This window comes from Erpetoichthys calabaricus, chromosome 17 (genome assembly GCF_900747795.2).
Source record: "Erpetoichthys calabaricus chromosome 17, fErpCal1.3, whole genome shotgun sequence".
NCBI lineage: Eukaryota > Metazoa > Chordata > Cladistia > Polypteriformes > Polypteridae > Erpetoichthys > Erpetoichthys calabaricus.
The window spans coordinates 18365851-18380831 of NC_041410.2; the positions used below are offsets into that span (position 1 = coordinate 18365851).

General features: G+C 38.2%; 1 protein-coding gene across 2 annotated transcripts in view; it reads right to left on the reverse strand.

The window, feature by feature from the left end:
- Positions 1 to 6014: 6014 nt before the first annotated feature.
- nedd4a (NEDD4 E3 ubiquitin protein ligase a) overlaps positions 6015 to 14981 on the reverse strand; it is a 142131-nt gene continuing 133164 nt past the window's right edge. For both annotated transcript variants that reach the window (XM_051920480.1, XM_051920478.1), the window contains 2 exons: positions 13218 to 13290; positions 6015 to 13135 (listed from right to left, as the gene is read on the reverse strand). In XM_051920480.1, the coding sequence (XP_051776440.1) occupies positions 13033 to 13135; positions 13218 to 13290 (176 nt within the window). In that variant the 3' untranslated portion in view covers positions 6015 to 13032. The remainder of the gene's footprint in view (positions 13136 to 13217; positions 13291 to 14981) is intronic.

Consider the following 14981-nt stretch of genomic DNA (forward strand, 5'->3'; position numbering starts at 1 on the left):
GCTTATAATGCAAAAAGTACCAACGGGGAGAGCCATATGTCTTGTAGAGGAAACAATTTGACTCCCAATGCACTGATTTTGTTCAAATTTGGCACACTTATTCTTCAATAAAATGTGTCCTTACACTTCCATTTTCATAGAGATATCTTGAGCATAGAATACTGTTTAATGTTTTGACGTTTCAAAATCTCTCATTGAAAAGACCTGACAAAACTGCCAACTCGTTTATCTTAAAACCGAGAAACACTCTGTGTGGCTTCAGCTATGAATTAGCCTACTGCTTCACTTTTACCTTAAAAGCAGTCGCCTCAATTTATATATTTTTTTTTCTTTTACTCATTTGACAGCCACTCTTGACGGGCAAAACGGTGAAAAACCTGAAGTCATATGTGCTCAAGGAAGAGCCGCTCACGGCAGGATACAGGATGTGGCGAGTCAGATGACCAAGATAGATAGAGAGGTAAGTAAGTAAATAAATAAATAAATATAGATAGATCTTTATTGTCATTGTCACTTTTACAAAGGAACAACAAAATTGAAGGTGCAGTCGACTCAGTGTGAGGCATAAGAGTTAAAAAGACAAGGAGAGAGAAAATAATAACAAACCGAATAGTAATAAAAGTACTTTACAAAATATACAAATTGCACTGGCTGACTTAAGGTCTATATTGCACATTGGGAGAATGATACGGAGCAGTTTTTATTCTGAGTTCAGGGCCACGATTGCTTTTGGATTAAAGCTGTTTTTAAGACGGTTTCTCCTGGTTTTTATTGCTCTGTATCTCTTGCCCGATGGCAAAAGCTGGAAGTGGTGATGACCGGGATGTGATGAATCCTGTGAAATGTCTGTTGCTTTGTCGTGGCATGGGGAGGTGTAGATTTGTTCCAGAGTGTGGAGGGTACAACCAATTGTTCTCTCTGCTGTCCTGACGACCCTGTGGAGCGCTTTCCTAGCTGCCATCCCACACACACAGTCCGTACGTGAGCACACTCTCGATGGAACACTGATAAAAGGCAAGGAGCAGATATTTGGGGACATGGTTCTTTCTGAAGATTCTCGGAAAATACAATCTCTGCTGCACCTTCTTCAGCAGCTCCTTGGTGTTGGCGCTCCAGGTCAGGTCACCATCCAGCTCAAAGCCCAGAAACCTGAACACCGGGACCCTCTCCACACAGGCCCTGCCAATGATGAGTGGCTGGATGTCAGTTCTGTTTTTTCTAAAGTCAGTAACAAGCTCCTTCGTTTTTGTGGTGTTGAGGAGCAGGTTATTGGACTCTGCACCACTCTGACAGCCGCTCCACCTCGTCCCTGTATGCCAACTCACCCTCCTTGCCCGAGATGAGTCCGACCACCATCGTGTCATCTGCAAACTTTATGATCTTGTTGCTTTGGTAAGTGGGGACACTGTCATATGTGTAGAGGAGTGGGCTGAGCACACAACCCTGCGGCGTCCCGGTGTTGGGGCTGAGAGCAGCGGATGTGTGGGGACCCAGCCTGACCCTCTGGGAGTGACCGGACAGGACGTTCAGTATCCAACTGCAGGTGAGTGACGGAAGTCCCAGATCTGCCAGTTTGGACACCACTCGTGGGAGGATGGTGTTAAAAACCAAGCTGAAGTCCACAAAGAGCAGTCTGGCGTAACTCCCCTGCTACTCCAGACGGGTCAGGGTAGCATGAAGGGCTATGGCCACAGCGTCCTCACATACTTTGGTCTGATCAAACACTGGAATGACTATAAAGCAAGAAAATTCAAAAGAAAGAAAACCCCTGACTTGGCAGTCACAGTCATAGGGAGGCATTACGCAGGCTTACTGCTGTTGGTATAAAGGAGCTCCCCGTAACATTTACTGACACACTTGTACTGAATAATTCATTGGCTGTAAGTCCTCAGCGTTGGTGTGTCGCAGAGGTAGGATGTGCAGCATTGTTCATAATGGCATACATAATGTGTTTTAGTCCTGTTCTTCGTTGTGACCTTCAGGGGGCCCAGAGTGCGTCCTATAACTGAGCCTGACCTTTTAATTAGTCAGTGGGTCTCTCTTGAAGTGATGCAAAGAAAAGTATATAAAGAAGATATGTTAGATATGTATTTATTTACTCGATTGGTCACTCATGGTATTCTTTATTTACTACATTTGGTAGTAATGATTTGTACCAGAATGCAATGATAGGTCTTGTTACACACTAACAGTCTGCTCACTTCTCCAGTTCCTTGCAGCCGAAGCGGCCAAGTGAAATGGTGTTCGTGTCAGTAAAAGGGAAATATTGAAACAACATAACTTGTGTAGAGATGACGGCTCAGTGAAACGTTATGCTACAGTGACTAAATGTGCTCTCAGTATTTCTCTGACTCTAAAGACATTCTCTTGGCTGCATTAGCTAAAGATTATAATGATTCAGTATTTTGCAGATACTCAAACCTCATCCTGAGGTTTTTTACTGGTATCTCTTAACTTTTATTCTTTTTTCTGCTTCATAATGGCAGGTTTGACTTTGTGTTGCTCACGGAGTCCCGAGTGAGGCACATTACCTGCGTTATGAGGGAGCGTCAGTTACGGTATTACCGCCATGTGGTGCGATTCCCTGGGGCTGAACCAGCTTGCAGGATCCTCATTGTTGAGGACCCAAGTGTCTGGACCAGGTCAAGGGACCACCCACATAACACCTGGCTGCGGCAGATAGATGGTCATTTACTGAGGGTGGGACTGGACTGCATGTCTGCCTGGGGGGTTACAAACCAGGATCCTGAGCTGTTTCATCATGTGGTGGGTGAGACAACACGCTGTACCCATACATGCTCCCTAACCTCACCTGACCTGATAATGGCTTCTTTGACTTTCATTGGAACAGCTTTTGTTGTAATGCTGAACAACAGCAACTACAGACTCCAAAGAGTAGAAGCAAGCTGGGGTATCTTATGAATCAGCCATGAAACACACCTAAGAAATCACAAAGACCTGTGACGCTAATTGGCCCAAACATTATGGTGCCCTGAAATTGGGGACCATGTAGAGAAAGTGTTGTCATTTCTACATGGTGTGACACCACACTGTATGTAAACACTCTTAAACTGAAGTCTGCAATGTGCACTTTACTCACATCCGAGTTGTCTGATTTGTAATTTTAAACTGTGGAGCTGAGGGGTAAATCGAGGAGCAATGTGTCTTTGCCTCAAACATTATGGAGGACACTGTAATTCAAAATTCAATCTGCTGTGCGAACTGTACATTTACATGAAGTTATATTATTGACAAAAGTCCATCTGTAAGCAAAAAGATGACGTTTTAAAAGTGAACTTGTTAAGAACAATAGTTTTAAAAGTTGACTTAAACCCCCAAAAAACTTGACATCTTGCATACCTAGAAATCAAGCCAAGTGTCATATCGGTTAAGTCAAAAGGTGCTGGACAAAAAAAAAAAAAAAAATCATGAAGAGATTTCAAAGCACTAAGTAATCTATATTACTAAACGAAGGTTGTATATATGCATGGATGCAAGATGCACCGTAAGCGCACGCGCACTGCGCCTCAGCGCCCCAGAGTCAAACCCAGCGGCTTCCCAGAGTCAGTAGGTGGCGCCCAAACAACACAACACAACCTGTAAACTAAACTTCAGGTCACAATACAAACGCCGCCCGAACGCGAACACCACCGCATATACAACCTTCATATAATGATGTTTGTATATATGCAAGGAAAAAGCACCGAAAGTGCACCCGCACTGCCCCTCAGCACCCCTGAGTCAAACCCAGTGGCTTCCCAGAGTCAGTAGGTGGCGCTCAAACAACATGACCTGTAAACTAAACTTGAGGTAAAGCGTGCACGCCAGGTTGTATATATGCAGAGATGCCAGAGGCCACAAGCAAGCTGTACACAGTACAACCGCCGCCTCCTTCGTTTGGTAATGTAGATCTCCAAGCCTGGATCCGCCACCATGGTCAATTCAGCATGCGAATCCGCCGCCGTCATCAAACGACTTCTAGCTAACAACACAGCCATAGAAAAACAAAAACAAGACCGCATGGATAAAAACAATGAACGCAGGCGCCTACAACACGCTTCTGAAACACCAGAACTAGATGAATCACGGCTCCAAAAAGAAACAGCTTTAATACAAATATATTTATTTAATTAAATGAAAATATTCCCAGGATGCACCCACCCTCCATGATTTTTCGGGAACAGAAAGTCATTGCCATTCTTGGATTTGCAATTCTTTTGAGAATCGCGGGTTTGCTGGTTCTTATTAACACAATAATACTAAAAGATCACCACCTCATATCCACTAGATGGCAGCAACAGGTCAATAGTGTATCTGATTGAAATTGCACAGAAGGAAAGAAACTTTAGAAATTAATGTGTGGATCTGGAAGTTAACTGACTGTCCACATTAACATAGCTAAATATAAATAAAATACAGAACTTAAATGAAGCATTAATGTTAACAAAGGTACATACTGAATACATAGAAAAAACATTTAAACATAAAACAGTAGCCAACGTGCCAACTTCACAGCCATCAACGCACAAGCAACTGCTAAAATGTAATGTGTATTTACTACAACATGAACATCCTAACAACAATGCCACCTCAGAAAGTGACATCCCATAATAACTTGAAGTGAAATCACCTACTTTGTAACATTCACTCACACTTCTAAAGAAACTAACTTCATACACAACTTTCCTACTTACTTCATCCATCCTTGTTGTGTTAAAGGTGGTAACAATTGCACAGCAGCAATTTCCAGAAGAGGTGGATGCTGGGGCGCTTTTCAGAGTAAGTCAGAGGGCCTGCCTTGTTAACACTGTCAAAAAGACAGAGCCGATGTTAAAATAAAAAAAAAAAATCATTTTATCCGAAATGAATTTACATACATACATACATACATACATACATACATACATACATACATACATAAGAAACTAACAAACTTTTCAAGGTAATTATATAGGATTCCTACCATGAACGTTGTATGGTCTTTGTCCAGTTTTGATGCTTTATGATGTCTTTCAACAATACTTGTTACGGTACATTTCTATGATCAATTAATTGGGAATGAAATGCAAGAGTGGAGTAAACACAATCCATTGCAGGCTACCTAAAAAGAACAGGGTTTACCCATCAATGTGTCACTTTGAATTTGTGGAAAGGGCTAATTGGGGGAGCAGAGATGGTGCTGTGCTTAACTTGGGTTTTATTCCTCTAAAGGTGGTCGTCTCGAGCTCCACTTGTGTACCGGCTTGTGTTTTTTTCCTAAAGTTCAGTGTTTTTCACCGTTGGCTTCATAAATAAGAGAGATTGGTAGTGACATCCTTTAACTGTTCTCTAACTCTGAGATAGCCTGCGTGGTATGCTGGTCTGGTAACAGCACTTCAAAAGAAGCCCACCGAATCAACAAGTTGTTTAAAGTGGTAGGCTCAGTTATGGGAGTAGCTCAACATGATTGAGAGAATGAAGACAAAACTGAGTGCCATTATGAACAATTCTGCACATCTTCTCTCTGACACACTAACACTGAGAACTTTCAGCAAACGAATTATTCAACAGAAGTGTGTCACGAAACACGATCTATCACATCTATCTCTCTAGGTTCTGTAAAAAAAAAAAAAAAAGTAAAATTTCTGTTTTGGCTTTCTATTGTATTTAGAATTTTTTTTTAAATTCTTCTAAATGTTTTTTGTACCTTTTCACATTTCACTCCATTTAGTGTGATCTTTGCTGTTTTTCGTGTATGACCTCCTATCTCTTATTTTGGATCACAGATTTGTTTAAATAAGCAATATTATTTTTACTCTGAGGCAGCAGAGCCTATCCCTGCTTTCTATTTCTATGTAGACTTTCCTAATTCTCTCCATTGTCTTTCTAGATCTCCTTCCACACCATGTATAATGGTAATTGGCCTGCTAGGAGGGAGTCCAATGGACTGTAAAGATGAGCTGCGATTCACGGTAAACCTGTACTGGAGAGAGCAGCTAAAAGCAGAGCAACATACACATTCAAAGGTAAGACAATGGCTTTCATTTGTTTTTATTTTGTCATTCTTTGAATTGCTCTTTCCTTATTCCTCAGTATTATCTGTCACATTTTACTTTGGCATGCTTATAAAACTTCAGTTTATACAATTGAATGGAATACAGAATTATTCCAGATGCTGAAAAATACAAAGCAGTCCTGCGACTCAATGATGCATAAGATTCCTTTACATACGGTGGTAAAAGTGCGAACACATGAACACTTTTCCTCAGTACAGATCAACTTTAAAGAGGACTAAATAATTTCAAACTGTCGTTATTAAGACCCTCGTTTTTTTTGTAAACAAAAACATATGCATGTACAACCATGAAAGGCATCACAATTTAACAGTCTACCATCAGAAAATGTAAAATTCAAAGCACTCATTTAGAAATCGTTTAATGATAAATCCTTTTTATTATTATTTTAACATAAAAAAGTATTTATTTCCATTTTTTTTTTTCGTAGATACAAAAATGTACAGAGTAATACGCCAAATAAACATCTGTAATTCTGCAAAATGTATTTTTAAGACAAAAACAATAATTTAGAAATTAAAGAAGTACAAGTTTAAAATATAGAAAGTGCTTGCAGGCGCGGGATCAAATGCATTGTTTGTTAAAAGGAAAAGAGAAGGTAATCCAAGGAACAAAAACAATCGTGAAGGCTGTTACTGTTTAGAGTTTGGCTTGTAAACATATAAAACACTGTAAACGTTTTCAAGAAAAATGTGCCACAACATACTGGAGGCAAAAACCTGATTTGATGTGCAGCTCAAAATGAAAATCTTGACAATGCAGCGCAGTGTACACGTCACAAAGGGTTAGCCATTAGAGTGGTCTCAAAGGGAAACTTAAAAAAGAAACCTCAATCCAAATCAGCAATGGGCTGGAAAACTGCACTGTGTTGTTGTGTTTTATTTTCTTAGCTGATGTATTTGTCTAAAGCAGTTTACAATTGAAGATGTGAGTTCCAAAATCTGCTAAATTACACCTTTTGGTAAAATTTAGTGAACACGTGATTGTGACTTTTTATGCAGTTGGTCATGCGCCGAAAATATGTTTGAGCTTCAAAACCTAATTGCAACAGTGTAGAGCTATAGTTTTAGGGATTTAGTTTCAAAATCTGCTTACGGAACCAGATTTTCCTATTTATACTCCAAAATGTATCTTTTGTACTTGGCTGATTTTGGAACTGAGCTCTTCAATTGTCTCTGCATTTCTACAATGCCAAAACCAGCCAGTGAAGTGAGAAGGTCGAGGTGCTGATTGGTTTTATATCTTTTTCATAGTAAACACAAATACATTTTAACAGTAAAGTTCAGTTGTTTCCATACTTGTAGGACGTGAGCCCTGGCAGGTTAAGTGAGTCGCACAGAGTAGTATGAAGTTATCATGTGTGCAGGTGACAGCACACAGCAGGTCAAAATGTGTGGTTACATTTGTCACCAGGGTCCATGCACCTAATGCTGAATGATGATTGCAAAGTTGGGTTTCTTACAGCAGGGGCTTCAATGTGTACTCTGTGTCCCTACTGAAAATGTCTCTAATCTTTAAATCAACTTGTTGTCTCCGACTATCACTCTGTAAATACCTAGCAGCCTATGACTGACTCGCCTAGTAAGTTAAGTCAATGCATTAATTCATTACAAAAATGTGTGGCTTATTATTAAAATGTTTCTGTATTTCTTCTTAATAGTCAACACATTTTAAAGTGATAAATTCAATTTTAGATCATCATCTTTATAAAGGCTGCTGCATTTGCAGTACAGTGTGTCACGATGCCTAGATAAATGGACAATAAGAAACCTTAAACGCATTATGAAGTGATTATTTTAAAAATGTAATTGAGACACCTGCAGGTGACATGGCAAACCAATTATGTGTTACTCATACTGGCATAGGGCTAACACTACAAAATGACAGTGGTAGGCTGGGTCCAAAGTGTAGCCAGTGTATGAAGGTTCTCTCTGTGTTTTCTATGCTTTTCTCCGACATTCTAAACATCTACCATCAGTACAACTGACATCTGTAAAGCAGCTCCATGCGGGGCGAGTGTGGGTGTGAGCAAGGCTGGGCCCTGTCTTGTGCCTGAAGTCCCCACAACACTAGATTTGAAAGTGGATGGACAGAGCTGGAAATAAAAGAATAGCAGCATGGACCAAAAATGTCTTCCTCTTGTTGCTCATGATGCTAGAAATTCTAAGGCTTTTGTCATCAAGGAAGAACTTCAGGTTACTACACAAAGATTGCTGGGGTCAGCCAACAACTTGTTGACAAACAGTAATGCAGTTTATTTATATAGTGCCTTTCCTAAGCTCAAAGAACGTATACTGTTGAGAGACCCTTGCTATTAAAGTTTGAAAGTAAATCATTCTACCTAAATCCCAACATATTCCCAGCAAAAACATAAATGGCCAAGATTTAGGTGAGTCTCCGTAGGATGAAGTGTAATTTGAAATAACAACTAATTACTTAAAATGACTACAAGACCAATAGGCATACCTAGGCAAGTCACATCTCTAAGATCTGCTTTGTATTTATTGCTAACAGCAGCAACTAGAAATCTGCCATTGATAAAATGGTGAGAAATCAGACCCATGTTCACAGGGCTGTTTTAACATTAAATGCATATGAAGAAATGGGTTCTAGTATAGGTTTTCTACAAATGAATAAAAATGATAACTTAAACATAATACAGAAACAGTTCTGACAAACACATGTCAAATGTATATTTCATTTAACCTTTTTTTATGATATTCTTCATGTTATTTTTTTGGGCTTTGACTTGATTGGTCAAGGTCACTGTCTGTCTGGAGTTTCCACACTGTCACCATGCCCGCGTGTGGCTTCGCTTTGGTTACTCTGCTCCCCTCCCACATGCCAAGGGCATGCAGTTCAGTTTGGAGTATAAGTGGGTGTGAGTAAGTGTACTCTGTGAGGACCTGTTGATTCCTGCCAGCCCCCACCCTGAAGTACAAAAATGGAAAAAAACATGAATACAGGATGTAGAGATTCTGGAAGTATTGTTAGGTATGTGCAACAGCTGTTGAAGGGACAATGATTTTGTCGAATGGTGACTCTGAATTGACTTAGTATGACCAAATATGGATGTGTACAAGTGTCCTTACAAACCTGTAATGTAATAAGGCGATTGGTTAAATGGACAATGAATAAACAGTAAGTTCAGGATCAGATGAGGTGACTGAACGTACAATTCAACTATAATCAGCCTAATGCAGTGTTTAAATTCAGAAAAACATTGTGATAAATACTAAAGGAATGGACAATATAGCAAGAACATTCTCAGATTCTCTTAATAAATGTCATAGTCTGGGGGGCAGCAAGGCAGGGAACAGCGCCAGCACAGCAGAGTAATACAGCAACATAAAATTAACTAAATGGATGTACAGTATAAAAGTCTATTTCTAAGTCTTCATTAACAGCATTCGGCTTATCATTTTAATATGTTAATTTGTGGACAAAATGTAAACAGCCAAAGATCTGTATGAACACAATACATCATCATTTTATAGATTACCTTAACTTTAATACCATCTTAAGGCACATTCTTGTTATACAACATCTGTATATCTATAATGTTGAGCACTGGATAGTTAAAAGACTCACGGAGGGTAATGCAGGGGGTCAGTGGTGGGGACTAAAACTATGAATCACTGGATTGCCTGTTAAGAGAGTCGGGGTGACATTGCAAAAATGTTTGGGGTAATTTTGGCTAAAAAAACATTTTAAAAAAAGTCATTTTTAAAATTACAGGGCAGCATTAAAAGACAAGCTTAACCTAAACCAGATATTGTAATGCAATTAAGGTAACAAGGAAAGGTTCATAAAACAGTATAGCATTAAAAGAGTAGGGAGTCAGAGGAAGGAACACAACTCAAACACAGTACAGTGGCATTCCCAGAGATTTTTTACAGGTCTGGAATACTTTGGTGGGACACATAGTCTCTAGGCAGTTCTGGACCTTCTGGATACTGAGCAGTGACACACTAGTGTTCGGCTAATTTAAAAGCTAGTTTATTGAATATTTGGGACTCCGTGAAAAGCAGGACATTCAAGTGCCAACTTGTAATTCAGAAAATATCAGATTTTGACACTGGAGGATACCTCTAATTTAGTAAAAAATAATAATAATTTGAGTATTACTTTTCTACCCAGAAGATAAGGAAGTTGGGAAATCTGATGTAAATTGTGATGCTGGTTCATACATTAACAATACAAGTTTGCAGCTGATTTCAGTATGGGTAGTAAAAACATTTTGTGAAGAAAGGTGGTCAAAAGGTATAATGGGGACTTGGAAAGCAAAAATTCAAAGACAGTAGTGCGTAGGAACTGGCAGACTGCTGTAACGTAGCAGCCATTTCACAGCCACTCTTTTTATTTTTCTCTTCCAAGGTGCTGCACTGCCATACAGCTTTTCTTTTGCTCTGTGCCAATTTGTTTAGCCTTTGCAGAAACTACCTCACAATTCTAAAAGATGTTCATACATTGTTGGTAAGTCAAATGTCAGTGTCTCTCTGACTCAAAGTTAAATGCTCATCCATTTAAAGAGAATCTGGTAAGCACTTTCTTATTCTATGTTGCTAAAAACAAACATTTCACTCTGGACGATACAGAGCATAAAGCTGAAATGAGCCTTCTTCTCTAACTCTCGATTATTTCTGATTTATACAAGCACAGTGTAACCTGGGCAAGGTAAGACTTGACATATTCATCTCATAGGAATAACAAATATAAGTATCAGATTAAAAAAATTAAAGAGCAATTCAATTCACAAGAGCTAAACACAGAAATGTAAGATTTGCTCAACTGTAAAAATATGTACACTACACTGTCCTTATTCTTCTAGTAAAATCTCAAAGCAAGATGTACTTTAATTTTGAAAATAAGTCACAAAGATTGCATCTCCCAGAAGGCACTGCTGTAGGCTATGGTTGGAAAACAAGTAATCTTTCATACATGCTCTTCATTATGTGATAAAGGGCTGCTGGCAGTTATCTCCATTGAGAGGTTTGTTACATGATAATCTGTATTTTTTTTTAATAACATATTAAAAAATACAGCAATTAGGCCATTGGTTGGCTTTGGGAATGGTGCTTAATTCAAAATGTTTGCAGACTAATTGTGATTCAAGTCTAAACATGAATGGTTTAATTTCACACAGCTAAAACTGCAACCACTAATCTGAAATTGTACAAAAAGAGCAAACTACATAAAGGCGTTTGGTGCTGTGAGGCTTAAATGGGCTGCGGCTCCAAAGTACACTTAGAAAAATATTGTTCAAAAGAAAAATCAAGTGTAAATATAAATAGTATCAATTAGGAGGTTTTTAAAACTTCTGCAAATAATGAGATCTTCAGGGAAATTGAGACTCGACTACCCAGTAAACAGCATTTTTAAAAATTGCTTTGTCCTACTTGCAAAATATCGGGTTAATACTGAAGTGCTATGCCATTTACTAAGCCTTATGCAATATGTAAACAAACAAAAACTGTCTAAATGCATGAAAAAGTTTAAACTGCATCCTACAGTGCACTGAATAAAATACCAGTGCAGAAAGAATATGTATTAATATATCACAATTTGTATACATTAATTAGTTCTGATTTCTCCTTTTTTTGCTTTAGATTACAACACATTATGTGTGACACTTCAATGTCACTGATTAAGTATCAGTCCACAGCATACAAAGTCAGAACTCACATTGGAATATAAACAGAAAGATGTCTCTCTGCACAGACTGGACCCTTTTCCAGGAAACACTCCATTATACAAGTTTTGCAACATCACTAAATTAAAAATGTACAATGAAATTGAAAGCTCCACTTCTGCAGAAGCACTTCCTGTGCAGGTAAAAGACTTAATACTTTAGAAGGTTTCTGATGAGCTCAGAAAATATCACTGTTGTGTGTTTGGCCATCACAGTTCTTTTTAAATCAGTGTTCTTAATTTACATGCATACAAAAATACACTTACAGCATTTATTTATAATGTTCTTATTGAAGTGTGCACAGCAATCTTTAATTCGGTATTTCTATATAATCCCCTCATGCCTTTTTTTTTATTATATTGAGTTTCAATAATAGAAAATAATGATTTTACTTTTATGACGTCGCTTTCAGGAATACAACACTAAAGTTAATTAAAGACTCAACTGGAATGCCAGCAGGTCAATGACAAAGTCCTTAAAGCCACTGTCTTGAAATTGTGCTGAAGAATCTTAGAAGCTGCAACACTGGACTCACCAGGTTACCCAGTTCAAGATATTCTTTGAACAGAATCCTAATTAGGTCAGGCTACCAACTTTAATCCTAGAAATGCAAATTAGCGGTGATGATAATGGTTTTGATGGACCCCTTCCTTCAAAATTTATTAGAAAAGTGAGGTAGACAATAGTGTGTTCCAATCATGTCTGCATTTCCCTGGCAAAAAAAAAAAAAAAAAGAAAATATGAGGGGAACATCAATCTTTCTATGTGAAGATCGTAAGGATCTGTTCTAGAAATTATAACGTGTGGTGTAATGCAAGGTGAATGCCACTTTACTTTGCTTCGTAACTTTCTGCCTGGCTGTTCAACAGCTGAGAACTGAGGCAAACACAGCAGTAAAAACAGTCAACATTAATCATTCATATTTTAAAAACTTTGTATAGCACTGTGCTTTAGACTGTCTTAACAACTTCAAGTTTCTTTAAATAACCGTAAACTTACAATTAAGTGCAATATAAATATAAGCATTTTTGTAACTTAACAATGGAATTAGCCATTTCCTCCTACAAAAATAAGTTACTTGCTCCTAGAACAATTTATGGGACATTATCTGTAGAATGTGGAAAAAAAAGTGCAGTTTTGTTTTTGCTTTTTTTTTTTTTACCCCCATGTCTCAAATATCCATAAAGGTTCTTAATCTTCATTTTTGTGGGTTTTTCTTTATCTGCCACAATGGAAGGTGCATGACCAGTGGATAAGTTTAGAATTTGCTTGCAAAAAAACATTCTTTTAATCAACTCCATCAAATCCTTGGGCATTTTCAATTGCCATGTGTAACTTCTCCCTCAAGTCTTCAAATGACTCATAAGGTGGCAGATCCAAACGGTTAAAGCTAAAAAATTTGAAAAGGCAAAGTGTGAAAATTTAATTTTTATTTAAAAATAAATTTCTGGTCAATATTTCTTCCAACTTACCACGTGTGGGCTCTTGGCAATTTGTCAGGTGTTCCCCACTGCTCAATTGTAAATAACTGTGGTCCATTTGACCCTATGAGAAACACAGAAGCTTGGGCAATCAGCATAATAAAGTATTTTTTACAGATCATCAGTAGCTAATCTTACTAACGTTAATGCTACTGAAGAAGCATTCAACCTGCTCCACTGACTTTAAGAAAAGCACCTTAGAGAAAAGGCATTCAAAAAGCAGTAGAAGTTTCAGTACTAACAGTAAAAGACAATCGGGAGTTTCAGTATTAATTTAACCAAGAAGGTTGGTATGAAAGTGGCTTATCACTGCTACACAGACTTTATATTAATATAAAATGTATCTGTAAAGTGACTAAACATAATCAAGCATCTTATACCACTATGCGCAAAACACATTTCCTTCTAAATAAATTTACTCCTGGGCACATGGATTAGGGCTGTTTAGTTTATCTCACTTGCTTTATTTATATATGCCACTAAGATACTGGAGTCCAAACAAGAGTCACAAAGGGCCATGCTTAAACTCGTCAGGAAACAAACACAAAGCATGAACCCACTCTTGTCAGTCTACAAATTCTCAGTTTATTATCAAACCTTGATAATTTGGCAATAGAGAGACAACACTCAAAAGCATGTTGTTGAACTAGGGATGTGAAAATGTAGTCAGATACATTCAGAGTGGAGCATTTGGTATTCTAAAATCACTATTTGGGTTGTCTGTATGCATATTACTTAGCAGAAATTCAAGAAGTCAACAAAGTATCACACCAAAACCAATAGTTAGGTTCAGAAAGCAACACTATTTTAATATGTAAAATCACCAAGCTCAATGTTCATTCTGAAAAAACTGAAATAACCTGCAAAACATCCTGAACCACGGACAAGCAAACGTCAAAATCTGTCTTCACTATACAGTTTCAAAAATGTGATTCAGTCTGAGCAGATCGTAATAATGTCAGCAAAGGATATGTGTCCTCTGAACTCTGTGGTAGGTTACAGCTTTATTAACTAACTAGACATTAAGCCCGTTACAATAACGGGTGCTAGAACAGTACTGTGTAAACATTAGTAGGAACAGTCTATATTAAATGGCAAGGGACCTTGTTTTTTTTGTCAAAAATATTTTTGCAAGAAGCCTAAAGTAAAATAATAATAAAAAATAAAATAGAAACGTATATGGCAATACAGTAAGTATAATTAATATTACATTTATCCTCTCCTCTGTGGCTGTTGATTGATGTGTTGTGTCTGTTTGAAGATCTCCTATCCTGCCTCTCTTTATTTTAGCTTGCAGTGGCGTCTCTCCAGCAAGTACTGTGCAGTTCCCCAGCAAGTATTTTAATCTGTGCTGGCGTGGAGCTGATTATTGTATGTGTGGCATCACCCCAGCAATGGATTTTATGTGCGCGATAATAAATCTACTTTTAAAAGTCATCCTATTGTAATATCATGAAAATTCGTATATTTAGGAAAACCCCTTCAACAACTGACACTTTACCAGGCCAATCTTCTTAATCGCAAATCTGACATACTCAGAGTGAACACTTGCACAACAACACATACTAATCCCACCTCTTTGGGGAAGCTGGTCTCCGCGTCTCAGTACCCGATTGGATTTTTCGTGCGTTATGTTTTAGGTGTTCCCTCATTTCCCGAAATCCGATTGGATCGGCCATGTGATATTTTATAGGTCCCGCCCTCTCTGTCTTGTGTGACGCGTCAGGCAGCCTTTGAAGCATCTGCTAGAGGCCG